This window comes from Drosophila sechellia, chromosome 2L, assembly GCF_004382195.2.
Source record: "Drosophila sechellia strain sech25 chromosome 2L, ASM438219v1, whole genome shotgun sequence".
Taxonomy (NCBI): Eukaryota; Metazoa; Arthropoda; class Insecta; order Diptera; family Drosophilidae; genus Drosophila; species Drosophila sechellia.
Window position 1 is genome coordinate 16241093 of NC_045949.1, and position 17682 is coordinate 16258774.

General features: G+C 37.3%; 3 protein-coding genes across 6 annotated transcripts in view; all 3 read left to right on the forward strand.

Annotated features, from left to right (window-relative positions):
- The window catches only part of LOC6614395 (fibronectin type-III domain-containing protein 3A), a 104868-nt gene that overhangs the window by 35442 nt on the left and 51744 nt on the right, over positions 1-17682 (forward strand). Inside the window, exons 1-2 of one of the 4 annotated variants that reach the window (XM_032727633.1) lie at positions 9340-9531; positions 11293-11866. The exons of 1 other annotated variant lie outside the window; for it this stretch is intronic. The gene's annotated coding sequence lies outside the window, so the exon portion shown is untranslated. Of the gene's footprint in view, positions 1-9339; positions 9532-11292; positions 11867-17682 lie in introns of those variants that run through there. 2 more of the 4 variants (XM_032727634.1, XM_032727635.1) reach the window with 2 other exon arrangements.
- LOC6614392 lies at positions 13009-14719 on the forward strand. The gene has a single exon (XM_002038793.2). It carries the CDS (start codon positions 13393-13395, stop codon positions 14707-14709), a length of 1317 nt encoding a protein of 438 aa, XP_002038829.1. The 5' UTR covers positions 13009-13392; the 3' UTR covers positions 14710-14719.
- Positions 14891-17434, forward strand: LOC6614393. Its single transcript, XM_002038794.2, has one exon. It carries the CDS (start codon positions 14923-14925, stop codon positions 17296-17298), a length of 2376 nt encoding a protein of 791 aa, XP_002038830.1. The 5' UTR covers positions 14891-14922; the 3' UTR covers positions 17299-17434.

The following is a 17682-nucleotide window of genomic DNA, read 5'->3' on the forward strand; positions in this document are numbered from 1 at the left end:
TTGTGGTTAGTGCAAGTTGTTGGCCGGAGTGAAACAAGTATTTTGATTGAAATCTTGTTGTCTGATACGGATGCGATACATTGAGGGGAAATCGATTACAAATTGGAGCACGCTCCACTTGCAATCAGTTGAAGGGTTTCAAGAGGCGGCTAAATTGGGTTACTGATATCCCAATTGAGTTTGGGGCAAACTCTGCCTTCCGCACAAATTGGAGGCTGTTAATGTTTGACAAACTGGGCAAGGACATAGATAAATCCACAAATAAAGTCACATAATAAAAATTATATAAAAAGATAAAAAAAAAATTCAATTTTAATCAGGTATAATATCCAAAGTCGATAAAAGTCGATAATAGGCTATTGCTAGTTGCGCAATTTAATGTTTTTTTTTTTTTTACTTTTAAAAGACTTTCTCCTATTATCAATAATGCGAAATTAATCGGCAGTCTTAAAGGAATAAATCTCATATGACATTAAATGCAAATCTCGTGACGATTGAAGCTCCGCCCCATAATGAATGTGTCGATTCCCAAATCACTCGATATGCAAATCTCTGTCATTGCAAATTTTGCAATTTCACCTTTCGATTGCCGGATCTTTCATTTCCATATTCCGACACTGTTTCGGCCAAAAACGAAACCACACCAAGACCCCTTCACCGATTTTTCCTTCTAGCCAAATTGCTCCAATTGCTAATAAGGCTCACTCGAAAGCCACAGCCAAAATCCAAGTCGTTAGCAATGCCAATTGCGCTCAGACACTTCGGAACAATCGGAATCCGAGCCCGGAGTTGAATCAGACGATTTTCATTTCGATTTCCATTACCATTAGCATTTCCCTGCCATTTCCATTCCCGTTTCCATTGTCCGATTTTCAGTGGCTGACGCATGTCAACACACCCATGCAAAAGTGCAACAGCAATAGCAATGTGCAATGTGCAACCTGCAACTCGCAACAGCAATTTGCACAACGAGCAGTGAAAATTAAATCATTAAAATTGCGACACTAAAAAATGCCAATTAAACACGATTGGGAATTTTTGCAGTGCCAAAACAAGAAATTACAGATTACGCGAAAGATGTCAAAAAAATCAACAAGCCGCGGAAATGCGATGGTGGAGCCAAGGAAGACGAGGACGGAACTGAGTCGAGGAAAGCCACAAATTAGATGTTGAAAGATATACACGAAACTCCTCCAATTGCACCTAATCTTTTGGAGGGGGAGAGAAAAACGTACAACAAAAATAAAAATAAAAAAAACGAGGGAACTTGTGTCGACTGATGGCGAAAACAATGTTAACAAAAAATAGCATTTAAGGAGAAAGTGCGCATACCAAAAGCCAAAGTTTTACAGTCTAACAATTACAGCATGATGACGCTGAAAACCCGACGATGATGATGATGATGGTTATGCTGATGATGAAGATTGTTGGGAAAAACCAGAAAGAAAGGCCTGTCGAGATTCACAGATACTCTATGGGGAAGTGGGAAGATTATCGGAAGCGGGAAATTGCCAATGAGCCACTTTTTAATTTTTTGAAGAAATTCCTGATATGATATGATATAATATGAGAACTGAAAGTTCAGGTAAAACATATATATTTTAGAAATTATATATAATATATTTAAAAGGTTATATATAATACAATTTAATTTTGAATATTTTTAGACTTCAGATATGTAATAAATTAAAGGGTATTTACAAAAAGTATACAATTTGAGTTCAATATCCGCAATCATTGCGAATTAAGCCAGTAGAGGAGGACTTACGCTGGTCAAAAGGGGAAAGATGATGCTGTGGCCGCAAGAGAAGTAGCCAAAGGAGGTGGAGGAACACGTTTAAATGAGGTAAAATCCGCCTCGGGATTGTAAAAAAAGGAGAGTGGAGATGGCGAGGCTAAAAATATCCAAGATGCATCTGGCTGATACAAAACGAGTACGCCTAACCGAATCAAAGGCTGGAATTCCGCGTATTCGACCAATTGGAGTGACACTGACGATGCAGTTCATCGACCGGCAATGCCAACTAATAACCAGATACTCGTACAGCAGATGCAAATGCCATCTCGCAGATACATCATATTATGAGTGATAACCAATTGACACTGTTGCAGGAATCCTTCTCGAGAGAAGTCCAGTCCCAGCTCAAACTTAATTAAAACAAGTCGGTCTGTGGCATATAAAGCGAATAAAAGAGATGAAGACGGATATGTAACCGATATCCCAGGGCTGTGGAAAAAACCCGATCTTCGCCTCATGATGCTTTCTGCAACGTTTTAATTGTCCCACTTTTTACTGGCTTGTCCCTGACTGAAGCTCGGACCTTGAAAAGTGTTCATGCCCTTCCATCGCTTGATATAGCCAACAAATATACTGGTACTAGCTATGAAAACGAGTTCAGAAGCGGAGGGAGGATCTGTAACCAAGAAGTGACACTGATTCGAATACTTCAGGTTGTCTAGGGGAATACATTTTGATGTGGCAGCAGGACAGCTTTTAATTTAAGAACCACCAACTGATAGATTAAAAAATAGTTACAATTAAATAAAAATTGAATACGTCTAGTTCGGACTTCTATTAACATATTTGATTTGTATTAAAATTAAAAATACCTTTTTTATATTTTGTAAATCAATATTAAGCAAATGCAAAATATCAAAGCAAAGCAAATAAATAAAATACAAGTATCTGAGCCTGAACTGTAAGGAAAACCATATTATATTCAACCGACAAGTCCTAACCCCTTATATTTGACTTCTCGAAATAAAACCATTTCCTGACCAACAAACCCGCAATAAAATCCCCCCAAAAACACTCTACGGCTTAGTTGGATGAGAGACGACAAGTCGAAGAACTGGAGTAACAACAAGAACGTTCAATTTGAGCTAAAACTTTAAAACTTCGAATTGCTGGGTGGCGATGTGGAGGGGAAAGACCACCAACATTCCATCAAAATATGTGGCACAAACCGATTCAACCAAGCATCTTAAACTCAACTCAAGTCAAGGCGATAGAAGCTGCAGCTCTTGTTCGGTTTGGTTTAGTATTGGCCAAATGCGGAGCTTACACTGGAGTTTAATGAGGAAAATAAATAGAATAGGAAAATAAATAGAGTCCCAAATACTTTTGGGACTTGCATACATTTATATGATAACATAACATTAAAAATTAAACTACCAATTTTAAATACCCATTTAAATTTATAAATATCCTTGATATCAGCTTACGCATTTGCACTGTGCATGTGTGAGTTGGTGGATATATGTGAGCAGTTTCATCGCAATATCTCAAACACAGCGAACGAGGGCAGGCGAGCGACATGAATGGCAGCATTTGCTGTGGATTTTCCCCAACTAGAACTAGTCAGAGGGGGTGGGCAGCTCCATCCACCCACTGTTTGAAATCCAACTAAGCAGCAAGCATCAAATGCAATTCAAATTGAAATCTTTACAATGCATACAGCATTTTCGGGCGTTTTTTTCCAGCGCTATTTCTGCCTTTTCTTATGCATGCAAAAATCTGCAGAGGAAACCAAAAGCTGTGGCAGTTAAAACAGGGAACCAACTAGAGCCGCTTAAGTTGGGGTACTTTGACTAAGGGAAAAAGCAAAATATTGAATACACTTTTATTAAATTTATTTTTATTAATATGAATATACAAACCAAACAATTGTATATTGGTTAAAACTACAGAATTTCCCAGTTGTAGGGTATTTAAGACAAGACAAATACAATTCAAACACAACTAGAAAAGACATAGAGCTATGGGATTTGATCTCGCCACAAACGGCAAAAGCAGTCGTCACAAAAGAATCTTGAACTCAAAATGGGTCCAGCACAGATACAAATGCACTTACAGATACAAATGCAGAGCCACCCGCTTGGCCGCACAGATACTTTAATACCTAGCCCGACTAGTTTCAAATGTCTTTTTTTCTCTACGATAGTCTGCATTGCTTTTCCAAAGATTCTAACTCCTCATCCTACAGTTTTACTTAGATTTTTTTTTGCACTCAAAACATTTATGGCCTGATAAGAGCCACAGGACAGCAACATCAACGGCCACAACGTTGACATAGATACGTTCATTGAATTGGGTTAGCTTTCTTACCCTCGTTCTCATCTCCGATTGTTTTTATACCCTTGCAGAGGGTATATTAATTTCTGTTAGAAGTTTGCAAAGCAGAAGCTTGCGGCTAAACAAATTATATATTTGCTTGATCTGTATAAACATCCGACTGGATATGTTTGTCCGTTCGTCCGTATTTTAGTTTAAATCTATATGCACATTTAAAATCTCCAAAATTATTCTTTCTGAACGGTTTGGATCGGTCTACTATATGGTAAATGAACCATTTGGAAATGATTTACATCCATTGTTTTTGATCATATAGTCTTCCTATTCGGTATGCATTATTTCTTAAATCTTTGATTACTGAAAGGGTATAAATGCTTCGCCTTGCCGAAACTGGCTTACTTTTTGGTTGTATTTATTTTCGGTTTTCTGCCTTCGGGGCAAACATTTTTTCTCTGCTGTCGAGAAAGACTATGAGAGATTGGCGAGGAAAAGGATGCGAATACTTTGATTTCCGTTCGAGGGTATCGGATTTGTATTGACCTTGATCTTTGTGGAATTTATTCATTTATACTAATGCTTTTCACTTTGCATATCTTTTCAGGTGAGTGCACATCGTTCTGTATCTCCATTCAATACATTGTAGATGATGATCTAACGGTTCTTTGGCCTTTGACAAATCCATATGATAATGCCATATGCGATTTAAATTGAATGAATGTCATTTAATTTATGGGTAAGATGTTATTTGTTTATCATGTGCTTAAACTGAAGAGGTTCATTATAAATGCATCCTTCTTACAGTTTTACCTTGAATATTACATTCGAGTTAAATATTTTAGATTAACTTGATTTAGTTAGTAAATAATCAATTATATAACCTATGCCTCTACTTAAAACAAACTAAAAACTGGCATTAAACTTTTAATAAATGCCTACTTTACTCTTTGCTGATCCCTGTAAATCGTAACACCACGCAATCCTTTTGATAAGATCTACATTTACAGAAATTAGCTCAAATTGTTTCAAATACCACACAGCAAAAAAATAAAAATAAGATCAACAACTGGAAAATCCCACACACACACAGATGCTGTGCCTCAAATTGCAATTCCCATTGCAATTTCTTCTTTTTCTCTGGTTACATGCAGCTACTCTCTTCCTCTTTTTCCCCCTCCGTCTCTTTCTCTGTCTAAAGTGGCCAGTTTCGGATTTATTCCACCGATACACAGATACACAGAGAATCTTTTTCATAATTTAATGTCATACATAAAATGATATGATATTTAAATGATAGATTTTAGTTAGATTTTAAGATTTATATATTTAAGCTATTTGACAATTCATATTTTAATCTTTTTCATATTGTTTAATCATATTTAATCTTGTTTCGGTTTTACACTTGTTTCGGTTTTATTGAGCACCATCAATAAAATAATTTTTTCTGTGTACACCTTTACCACCCCCCCTTAAATCACCACCTCCTTGCCCTGGAATTCAGAACGAGTTGCAAGTCGCCGCTGCATCGCTAACAAAGCCACTCGACAACTGAAAAAATGTGGCCAGGCGAAGTGTTGATGATGGAGGGGGGTATTCTTTTTAACCGAAAGGGGTTTGCTGCGTTTATTGGGGGGGAGGTGCTGATGCTGCTGCAGAAGAGAGAGCGGCAGATTGGCTAACTGGCAATTTGAAGACTCGGGCAAGGCGACCAGTTGCAGAACTGCTTCTGATGCTGGATGCCGAATGTCGAATGCTGCCTTCTCTCGCATGACAAGTGGCCCGCAACTAAATCGTTGCAGCAGCAACAAGTGCACTTGAAAAAAATAAGCTGCACTTATATTCTTTACTGTTTTCAAAAACGTTTTAGTAGATTATCTTGAATACAATAATCTTTCAGTTCAAGTACTTTTACATCGTTTTCTACGTTTACAATTAAAGTTTCAACATTTAGTTTTTCTGATCCACGATCACCCTTAGTATTTGATTTTTTTTGACAGTGTAGACCAGCAGCAGCAGCTGTAAAACGAGCTTTGGTCGAAAGACCGAGGCCAAGACCCGGCTTTGCTCGGTTTTCCCCCACGGGTTTTTCTTTATTTTTCACAAGCTCTTTTGTGCATTTCAATTTATTGCCCCAGAACAACAATTCAAGAGTTTGGTACTAACTGCACCCACACACCGAAAAAAAAATGTGAACACCCCCTCCCCCAACAAAAAACAAACTTGCCTTCTATCCTGAAGCGAAATTGCTTTGGTTAAAAATAACATTTGATGCTAGCACTTGAAATTATGCGTATGCCTGCTGCAAAAATATTTCGCTTGCAGCGCCATCTGTTGTCTGAGTGACCTGATTTTTGAAGTGCTGATGTTCTATGGGTTAGCTGGCTTTATAAAATATTTTTATGGAGTGTTCTCCTTAGCATGTATGATGTGCATGTAAATAAAGGAATTGGCCCATGTTTGCCATTTTCCAGGTAAAAAATTTGGCTGAAATAACACACGGAGATATTGTTCAGAAAGTAGTTATAATTTCTAAATTTTCAATAATTTATGTTTGCAAGAACTGATATTCAGCCAATGTGAATATCAAATAGTTGCATTCGAGTACTGTGTTCACTATACCAATCCAAATTAATGATCTACGGAATACACCCTATTCAAAAGACGTAAACAATGGAGTCGAGCCACAAACACAACTCCTCCAATTTCCGACTATTAGTTGGCAGGGAACAGGTTGCTTGGCTCTGGACCACAAATGCCCAAATTTCGATGGTGATTCAATCAATAAAGGCGAAACACGTGAACTTTGAACTGACCTAGCCCACAAAGAGACCAAAAGAAGTGGAAGTGCGGAGAGAAATCGAGAAAAGGGAAACGAATCGAATCGAATTGAAAACGGTGCACAAAAGTGCAACAAGGGGCATGCAACAAGGGAAACGTAAACAAATGGATGAAAATATTCAAATTACGGATGGAAGCAATCTATTTTATAGTAAATATAATATAAATATTTAAAATGGTCTCTTGAAAATAGAGCGTGATAACTAAAGTACAATATATTTAATTTAATTTAAATACAACTTTTTGCATAAAAACAAAAGCTATGTTCCAATACTTCATATTTAGTATAATAAGAATTACATTTTAAAAATTAGTATCTATGAAATTATTATTATGCCATCGATGCTATTAATTTGAACTTATTTATACAACTTATGTATATTTGGGCCACTTTTGGTGTGGCACTCCGATTGAAAGCGGGCGGAGTTATCGAAAAAGCTATATATGACTACTATATATATGACTATATATATTGCTTTACGCAACGATATTCGCCGCTTTTTGTGTGAAAGATACAATGCTGCTGAAATATTGAAATCAATTGCAGGTCTTTTTTTGGGGTTTTTTAAGCGCTTTTCTGCTGCTTTTTTTTCTCGTTTTTTGATTAATTGGCAATGGCCAATGCAAATGCTGTTGGCCTTTTGGCTGGGGCACAGATACAGATACACAGAGCCAAAGATACAGATACAGTTGCATTGTCAACGTTCCAAAACAGCCCCAGCAGCGTATGGCATACAATTTAAAAATGTATCCAAGAGATACATTACACATTACGGCCATGGCTTGCCAAGTCTTGACTTGGAAATTCCCTTCACTGCATTCTTTCCCACACCAAAAGCCAGACAAAAGAGCAGAGATACGTTTGTACGTATGTATATATGGATGTATGTCTGTATGTAAGCTATATATATGGAGAGGTGGCTTTTCGGGGGCTATATATATACAGATACTTTTCGGGCCTTTGGTCTTTGCTAGTTTTGGTTAGTTGACTGCAGGGCTTACAAGATACCCAGTTTCCTCCAACCTCCGTATTCTCTGGCTGAAACTGAGTCGTCGCCGTAGTCATTCGCATTGTCGTAAATTTTATTAGAGTGTAGTGTAGCATCGTCATTATCATCATCGCGTTCATCATCATGCGACCTAACACAATTCTTACTTAGTTTGCATTTTAGCTTATGGCTTTTGTGTTTTACTCGCTCTTAAAATACAAAAACCAAAAAAAAAGAGCCAATGCCTACAACCATAAAACGTTTCGCATTTCAAAGGCCACACATTATTATTATTTTCAGCTATTACTTTGGGGTATTTCTCAAAAGTTTTCAATTTATTTTTGTGTGGAAAACTGATACTACTCCGACTTGCCGTTCTGAGTTATTGCCTTAACATAAATGCTTGTGCTCAAAGTTTGGCATTCGCTTTGTCAAAGTTCAAATTGTTATCACTCGGGGAACGAAAATCTCGTTTTTGGGCTTTCGTCTTGGGTCTCTTGGGGGGTTATCAATAAGCAATTATGCTGCGTCTCGTTTTTTGAAATGGGAACTCAGATTTAAGTTATGAATTTCTAGCCCATCCAAAGGTTGAATTAAATGTATATTTATATTTACCTCATTTACTTTACAAATGTTTTAGTTTCTTTTAAAGTAAAATGATTTTTTGAATATTTATTAATTTTTTAATCTTCATACTTTTTAAGCCAAAACTTAAATAAGAATATTATAAGAATCTAAAAGCCATTTGCTCTTCAGAAGGTTTCTAGTTCAAGATCCCGATTCCATTAGTAATTCACCAGAAATGCAAATTTCGCAGTCAAATTTTGTGAATCGTGATTTGTCGACAAAAAAGGCAAATAAAAACAAAAACTGTTGAAAAACTTTTCAAATTTCGAGGAACATAATGCAATTAAAAATAATTGCACAGCGAAAACTAGTTCACGAAATCAATTTCAAAATTGCTGAAACTTCGAAAAATAAACCGGGAAATCACACAAAAATTGGCAACTCAAATAGTTGTCAAGATATTGTTTAAGAGCGTGCCTCTTGAACTCTTACCTCTTTTGAGAATTCTCTTTAAATTCAATAAGTGCACTGAGAGGAATGCCGGTTTTTTGGTTGAGCATGTGTGCGTGGCCGAGTCGTATCTGTGTAGTTACTACGTTGCGGTGACGGTCGTTCGTTCGCATTTGTATCTCTCAGATAAATCGCTCTTACCCGCCAGTGTGAGTAGTAAATATATTCCGCTCAGCTGTGCTGCGGGTCTACGTGTTTTTTGTTTTATTATTATTTTTTTTCTTTACTCGCCCAACAACAAATGACATATGCGGGGCCCCTGAGCGAAAAAGTATCTTCCAGTACCGCCTTCCAGTTTTGAGATACTTTTCGGGTTCCAATGAGAACGGACTTCGGGCTTCGAATCACGAGTCGGTTGCCGACTCGTATCGGCGGCTGCTGGCAGTCCGATATAAACTCTCAAACTGTACGGTTTGGTTTGGCAGCGCAGCTGAAAAGCGGAAAACTGAAGAGGAAAAGCGGTGAAGAGGGGATCGAGGAAGGGCAGCGCGTCGTGTGTTTTCATCCTCTTTCTGCAATAAACAATTGTTGTTCTACAAGTTTAAACAATTAAAAGTGAGTGTGGAAAAAGTGATTCGAAAAAATCGTTGAAATCGGTTTCAAAACATATTCAATACCTAATTTATATAATGAAACTTGCAATTCAAAAAAATAAATTTAATTATATTGAATTATAAAAACTAAGCCGAAAATACTCAGCCGTATACTAGAACCAAGTCAAAACAATTAAATATAAAACGTTCAAAATAATGTACAAAAATTCGCTTTTTAAAAACACAACTTCATTGTTATTTCGTTCTACATCCTGTTTTATTATAACCAAAAAGCCATAATCGCTATAATCATAAATAATAATAACAATTTCGTGTGACGTTTTAGTTAATTCTAAAAAAATACGAATGAAAAGAAAACAGACAAGCAACAAAACCCATCCACTTTTTTCAATTGTAATTTCCGGTGTAGCGGAATTTCACTGTGCATTGTGTGGGATTCTAAGTGTGGGTGAACGAGTGTGCAAGAGAGAATGAAGAAGGAAAAAAGAAAATCAGAAAAAAACATAAACAGCCCAGAACAACGTGCTCGTCTGTGTGTGTGAATAAGAAAACTGAGCTATATAAAAAACATTTCTAAGAAAAGTGAAAAATTGGACATTGGTTTATTGAATTTATAGCCAACTTTTGTGTCCTTTTGGCCCACGTTGAGGTTACATAAAACTCAGCTAAAACTAAACATATTTGTATTCTGTCCCTTGTTGTGGAGTCATCGTAAAAATGTTTCAAATATAATTACACAAACAACATTGTCTATCAATGTTTATTTTCAGTAAATTGTTTTCACTTGTCAACTTAAATAATTTAACCTTTTTTATAGCCCATTTAAAAATGCTAGTAAGAATACTTAGTAGCTTAGTAAGTTAAATGATACCTTGTTACAGATACATACATATGAACATTTATTGAGGTATTTAGTTACTGCTGTACGAACAATTCCATGGAATTTTAACTTAGCTAACAGTTCTGAGAAAAATATAAATTGCTCAATAATTTTCATTTGCACTTGTGTTTTCTTTCTGCAGTATCATATTTGCATTTCTATCCAGAATTGCTTGTATATTTTTTCTAATCCCCAACGTAAGGAAAACTGCTAAGCTACTCAGTAACAGCCAAATGTCGATAGAGTCTAGCCAATAATCTCAAAGAAACTTCAACTTTAATTGGCTTATCAAAGTTTGAGTACAAGAAATGTGAACCAGAACTGACCTCACCTAATCTCAGTTGACTGCAGTCAAATATTTATCTAAGGTAATTTAACTAAGCTGCCCATCAATTCGGCAGCAAAACTTTCCAACATCCAGAAGCTTCAAGGTCGCAAAACTTTGATTAAACCTAAACCAATCCCAAGTAAAATAGAGTGCAAAAAAGGTCAAAAGCCCAGGGCTCAGAGTTTTCCACTCCTCGAATGCCAGCTAATTAACATGGAAAATTTATCCAGAATCTGAATATACATATCGTTTACTCATGGCAAACTTTGGCATGGATTCGGGGGCGGCACCATAAGTTTCTAGAATTTATAGAGTCGAAAGCTTTCTATCGATAGATAAATATGGCGAGCGAGAAACAGATTTAGGTACTTGTAGATACAAAGAAGCAGTCGCAAACAAACAGCACTCACCCGAAGGGGTATAATAAACAATTAATAATTACTTACTTGCCGCTATCGAATGCTAAACAATCGAATAGACTGTAACCTCAATTTGGGTCTGGAGAAGCAAATCACATTCAAACATATGTATCTAATGCACCATTCTACTTTCAGTCTGTGGGCTAAAGTGCAATACAAAAATCGAACATTGAAGCATTCCAATTAAACTAACAATCCATGTGCAATACAAATAATTCAGCTAAAAATCGACGAGAATATTTACAGAAGCTGTGTTCATAAATAGATTTGCCCAAACAACGCAAAACAAACCAATTAAAGCAAATCGAATTAACTGTATAATCAGCAAAACAATTCAATACACATAACAGCATAACAAATAAGAATAAACTTAATAAGCATTTAAAATAACAATACCAATTTTGTGCAATTTCAAGAATAATAATAAACATATACAACAATTAAAAGCCTTAAAAAGGTTAACCGATTTTTGCTAACTACTTTTGCGCTAAATCAAAAATAAAAACCTAACACTTTATAAACTTCAATTAGCTAATTGTTATGATAAATAAAATTTATAGAATTACCAGTAAATAAATAAAATACAATTTCAAAAGCTACAAGGTTTTTAAAAAAATATTAAATTGCTAAACAAATATTAAATCAGCTTTAAATGAATTTTGCTGAGCCGGATTACGTTTGAAATACATGCAGCAGAATTTTCACATTTGTAAGTATGACAACGAAAAGAAAATCCTTTTAAGAGTCTGCAAATACTTTGCCAATCCAAAAACGTTAAATCTTTGCTGTTTTACGGAGTTTTAAAATCTGTCAACTGACATTTTTTTTTTAAATTTAATTTCAATGATGTTTTCTTGTTCATTTAGTATGGTATAGTGAGTGATAATCAGACTTACATTTACATATATGGGTCAACAAATTTTCACTTGTTTGTCAAGGAGACTTTTTTTTATTGGCAACAAAAAAGGTATGGACATTTTTATAGTGAATCCCCGGTATCTGAGTGCTTTTCACATAAGAGGCTTACTAGACAAACAAAATCCCCATCAAATAAATTTAACTCAATTGCCCAAACATTCCCCAATGGCCGAGCGTTGATTGTAGATTGTTGATGATGTTGTTATTATTGTTGTGTTGAGGCTTACGTGCAAACTTTTATCTGCACTTAGATTTTTGACATACAAATTTATTGTTTATGCCCATGATAATATCAGAAAAGAACATGCAATTTTATAATTATACATTTTACGGTCTGTTTGAGTCTAGTCATTATACCGAGTACGTGTGAATTTCAAGAGTTTGCTTGGCAAAAATGTTGCAAAGATTTTTCACTGCACAAGTGCAGTTCGCGACTATTGATCATTTCCGCCCAGTTTTGGCCAAAAAAACTGTCCAACTGTGTCGGAGGTCGGTGAACTTTTTTACGCGGCCAAAGTTGCGTGTTTGTTTAGGCCCAAAAATCTCACCGTCGCTTTATTGCGGTTATTGACTTTAAACTCATTTCGCTTCCACGTCTTCATCTCTTTTATCTGTTTGGCCCACACACACACACACTTGTCCATCGGCATTCTGGGCCTAATTTCCTTTTCGGTTTTGGGTGTGTTCGCCACATCAAAAAAAAAAAGTCTTACCAAAAATACATGTACATATTTATGGGAAAAGAAGGAACAGAAATTAACATAATCAAATTTACTTTTGTACGCCGCGAACACGTTTCGTGGCCGAAAGAAAAAAAAAGTGAAGACCATTATTTAATTTTCGTGTCAGTCGGCGCAATGCCCCAACCAACGGCATTGAAGTATCGACAAACTGAGGGTTATTTACACCTGCCAGTTGGTTTGACAAGGTGAGCTTCACCATGGTCTATAAACAGATTTTGGCATGAGTGTTGATTTGAACTGATTTGTTCTAGGTTTAGAATGACTAGGGTTTACTTAATATTCAAAAACTTGGGATAGGTTTCTACCCTAAAATCAATTCGAATTTACACATAATACTACAGGAACATTATTACACCTCAGGGTAATTATTTATTCACTATACTTAATTATAAGCACATTTTTGTATTTAACGGATATTTGTTTTTCGGCTGGCTTTCATTTAATTGCCAGTATTTCCTTCGATCAACATAAATTTACTGAACCACAATGCCCCTGTGGTCTAGGCTTTTGATTACAGTTTTGGATCCTCTTGAGAAGCAAAATTCTATTCAAAATTTAAAGTATCTGCCACAGGATGAGCATGCGGAAAATATGTTGCAGCCTTACATCAAATTTTCCTCGGACATCCAAGATAGTTTCGTTTGGCCAAAAACAACCGTCTAGATCCACATGTCTATCCCAGGAGCATTGTCTTTGGCGTCAGAGAAACAAAGTGGAAATCGAACAGTTGGCAAAACTGGTGGGATTTCAGCCCAATGAAATCGATAGCTTTCTGTTTAATCTTAGCCTACGGCACTATAGTGATCTATTGAAACCCAAGGACTGTGGATGGAATTACTGCAATGTGCCCCTTTGTTATCCGTATGTCTGTGATCGGTACATGGCCATATTCGATCATCGTGGCAACTTACGAAGTCCCATCCATGAAAGGAGTCTAAAAAGCTTGCTTCCTTTACTGCTAGATTACTTGAACGGTGATTCGCCTAATGATCGAAAGGTCTCGCCCATCTACGTGGAGTATCCTGACGAACACCAGGCGAAATGTCGTTCAAATATCGAGCAGAGTGATTTAGAAAGTATGGGATCTTTAGATTGGATCCGTCAGGTCTTTGGCAGTCCAGGTGAATCTAAAAGTGAAAAAACGAGGAAAAAGACTAAAAAACCTCAACCGGTAATGAGATCGGAATTAGGAAATGAACTAGAACCAGAATCTCAAATAGACAAAAAGAAGGGAAAAAATAAGACCTTTGGTCGCCAATCTGTGTTTCTCAATGATGAACTTGCCCTGGCTTATGCGAAGTCCTATGATTATGCGGAATATCTGATGAAAACCTTGGGTCGACATCGTTTTAGGGACAGCTATATAGGTCCCGTGGGAGATTTAAGAACAACACGTACTCGCATTCTAATAAGGGACTTGATCGCCAGGAAAGGAATGAATATTAATGAAAAAAATTTAAGGAAAGCCTTAAAAAAGGTGGATCTCGAGTGGAAAGGAACGACTCGTGCAGATTATAAACGTGAAATGAAAACCGCCCAGGAGATTTCCCGGCTTTACAATGCCATTGTTCAGACGCCGTCAGAGGAACCAATTCCTTGGAAAATTATTGGTAAGGTCAGGGAGAACTATCCAAAGGTTCCAAAAGCCTCCAAGTCGCCCAAATACTTTTCCGACCAATACTCAATGGTTTTCCACGAACCTTTTGATCGTAAAAAGAACTGGACCTGGCAACGGCGACAATCAAGACGTACTCGCCGAAATTCCAATTACAAATTATCAACTACAAGGATCAAGAAATCCATGAATCAACAAATAGAGCCGGTCGAAGATCAGTCTTCAATTCATTCGACATGGAGTGATAGAGGAAGATTGCAGAAACGAGAGTCTTAAGATCCCTTGTTAGGTGGTTCCACAATGTATTTCAAATTATATTAAACTGAATGGGCTTATTGTAAAAGAGATTTTTTTTTGTTTCGACCACTAATTTTTCGTAGTATCCCAGCATGCTTTGAAAATTACAGCACAGAAATCATTCAAAATTTTAGCCCGGAACTGGCAGCCACAAAATTTTTACTTTCGGAACGCCAAGACGGTCAGGCCAAAATGAATTCCAGCTGCTGTAGATCGCATAGCGATCGCACGAACCCCATGGCCTGTCTTCCTCAGCTTCCACGTCTGCAGCGGGTCCAAAGTTGTCGGCCATTTTTGGAGGGACGAAAGGCAGCCAGCTGTTGTGTTTCGGGCGAGAGGCGATGGGGTCAGAGAAACGGATGTATGATCCAAGTGCTGGCGAAGATGGTCAATAAGTCGTCCAGTACGGTCTGCCAATTTCTCCACCAATTGACACTGCAGGTCTTTGCGAGGATTCTATATCCTTTGATGTTGGGCTGGAATACGCTGAAGGTACCGTTTGTTATACCCGACATCTGTGAGCTATACTACGGGATATTCGACGAATGTGGTAACTTGAGGTGTTCCATACCCACGAGGACGTTGCTCATCCTGATATCCATGATCCAGTACTTTCTCAATCTACCGAAGAGATGTGGACAAAATAACACGTGTCAGGGTTGCAGAAGTCAGGCAGATGACTTGAGGAACAATCACAGTCCCGGTTATTGTGGCAAAAATGCCATGACGCCATTCTCGGGACGGGAGATTACGGAAAAAGGACCATCGAAGGGAAGTGATGTGTGGGCGGGACTTAAGCGATTGGGATACGAAAGACGTGGCGATCTAGATAGTTATCCCTCGGATGAGTCTATACCATATGGCTATGCACCCCATCGATGTCCTTGCCAGGGCGGAAATCCCAGAACTCAGAGATCCGGAATTATGAACCCGTATGCAAAGAGAACTGGGGCCATGAGATCGTTGGTCTGCGCGGAGGAACTGGAAAGTCCGATGTTAGCTTCCGACTATAATCAGAAAATTCCAATGGCACCCATTTCACCAAAAGCAGCTCAAATTATTCACATTAATCACATCTCGAATCTATATGCTGCAGTCGTACAAAACCAACATACAAGACAATTATTTGCTGATGGAAGGCCACCAAGACCGCGGGTAAGACCGTGCACTGAGAACCAAAACCGATTCTCCGGAGGTTTCATGATGCCCGAACCCTATTTCAATGGTATGCCATGGAGTTGGCTGCACAGAGATCCTCAGAGAACGATACGCCTACCAAGTGGCGGTCTTCATTTGGAAATCCCACGATACAGACGACAACCCTTGGACGAAGAGTACCACAGTTTTAAAAGTAAATATGAACACTTGAGCAGACAGGATAATCCCTTCAAAGAAAACAGTCTATTGCCTTACCCATCTGAAAATAGATTCAACCCAGAAAATAGGTTGCAATCTTTAAGTTGGGACAAAAAAATACTGAATTTTCAAAATAATCCAACAAAAAATATTTCCAATAATCTAATAATCCCAATTAAACAGCAAAGAAAAATTGAGTGGGAGCAGCTCCTTATAAAAAGAATTGATGATGCAAAGAGAACTAAGGGAACTTTTGATTTCTGGAATGAGATGATAGAGAGAAATAAGTTTAGAACATTTCAGCAAGCAATTCAGGACATACCAAAATTCCCTTCAAAAGAGATTGGCTATTCTCAATCAAGAAAAGACAGTGCCCACGTTATAACGAATGGAAGCAATAACTCCCTGAGATCGGCGAGGCAAAACCAAAAGAAATTAGAAATCGAAAAACCTGGGATTTCAAAAAGGGCAAATAATAATCGAACTCATGTTTCACCACAACATCGATTAAAACCACTTTCCAGTAGCCAAGAAAAACAGACTTTAAAGAATCATATTGAACAACACACCTATAAAAGTAAGTCTGCAAATAACACACCGCATCTGGCAAAGAATGAAATAAGTCGTGAACCAAAATATCCTGATCCCGAGGATTATAGAAAAGAACGGGCTAGAAATCATAAATATAATAGGAAAACTGCGGGAGAATCCGTAATGCTAATAAAGCCTGCAAAAAGTATCATAAAGAAACCTAAACCTAAAGAGACTCAGTTAAAGGACGTAAGCCAGGATGAGTTAGAAAGCTTAAAGAAACAATTAGAGATGAATACAATTGATAAAAGAGTTCGATTTAGTGTACCCACACCTTACACCAATGAAAGAGTGATGCCAGCAGAAAGGTGTGTTCTTCTTGAAGGTGGAGATCAGATACCCAAGCAGTTGAGTAAGCTCCATAGTCAAGATAAAAGTGCTACGAAAAGTGTGTTTAGCCGAAAATCGGTAAAATCACCGGAACGAGGTCTTAGAAAAAAGCGATTGCATTCAGAAGATGGTACAGAACTGCCCACACATAGTAAACGAGTTGCGATGGGCTCTCAAAATAAATGTTATGGAAATACCAAAGCAAAACCTAACAAACCACTCGGTCGAAGTTGTAAAATTATGCCAAAAGTATTGTATTCCAGAGAGGAAACACTGAAGCTAGGAAAGTAATTGAGTTATTTGTTATTTAATATATATATCGGATTGACGTTATATCCAATATTTACCTGAATATTCTATTTGTTACTATGCTTAATCAACTATTGTATAGAGATACCACGCCTGACCGTCTATTAAATTTTCGTTTGAAAAGTGTACTTGTTTAACTGAAACTATCAAAACTCACCTATTTTGTGAGCAAAAAGGTAAATATTCCCTAGCATTGATTGAAAGCCGCAATACTGCAGCACAGTTGCGGTGAAGTTGGTTGCGCTTTTCCGCATTTCATTTGGGCCTAGAACACCGATAACGATAACGATGATGATGCGGCCAATGCATGGCCGCTGAAAAGGATTTCCTTTAAAGCATGCTACTAATCGAAGCTCACCTTATTCC

Coding starts and splice junctions, on each gene's coding strand:
- LOC6614392 (XM_002038793.2), top strand. CDS start 13,393: ATGAGCATGCGGAAAATATGTTGCAGCCTTACATCAAATTTTCCTCGG.
- LOC6614393 (XM_002038794.2), top strand. CDS start 14,923: ATGAATTCCAGCTGCTGTAGATCGCATAGCGATCGCACGAACCCCATG.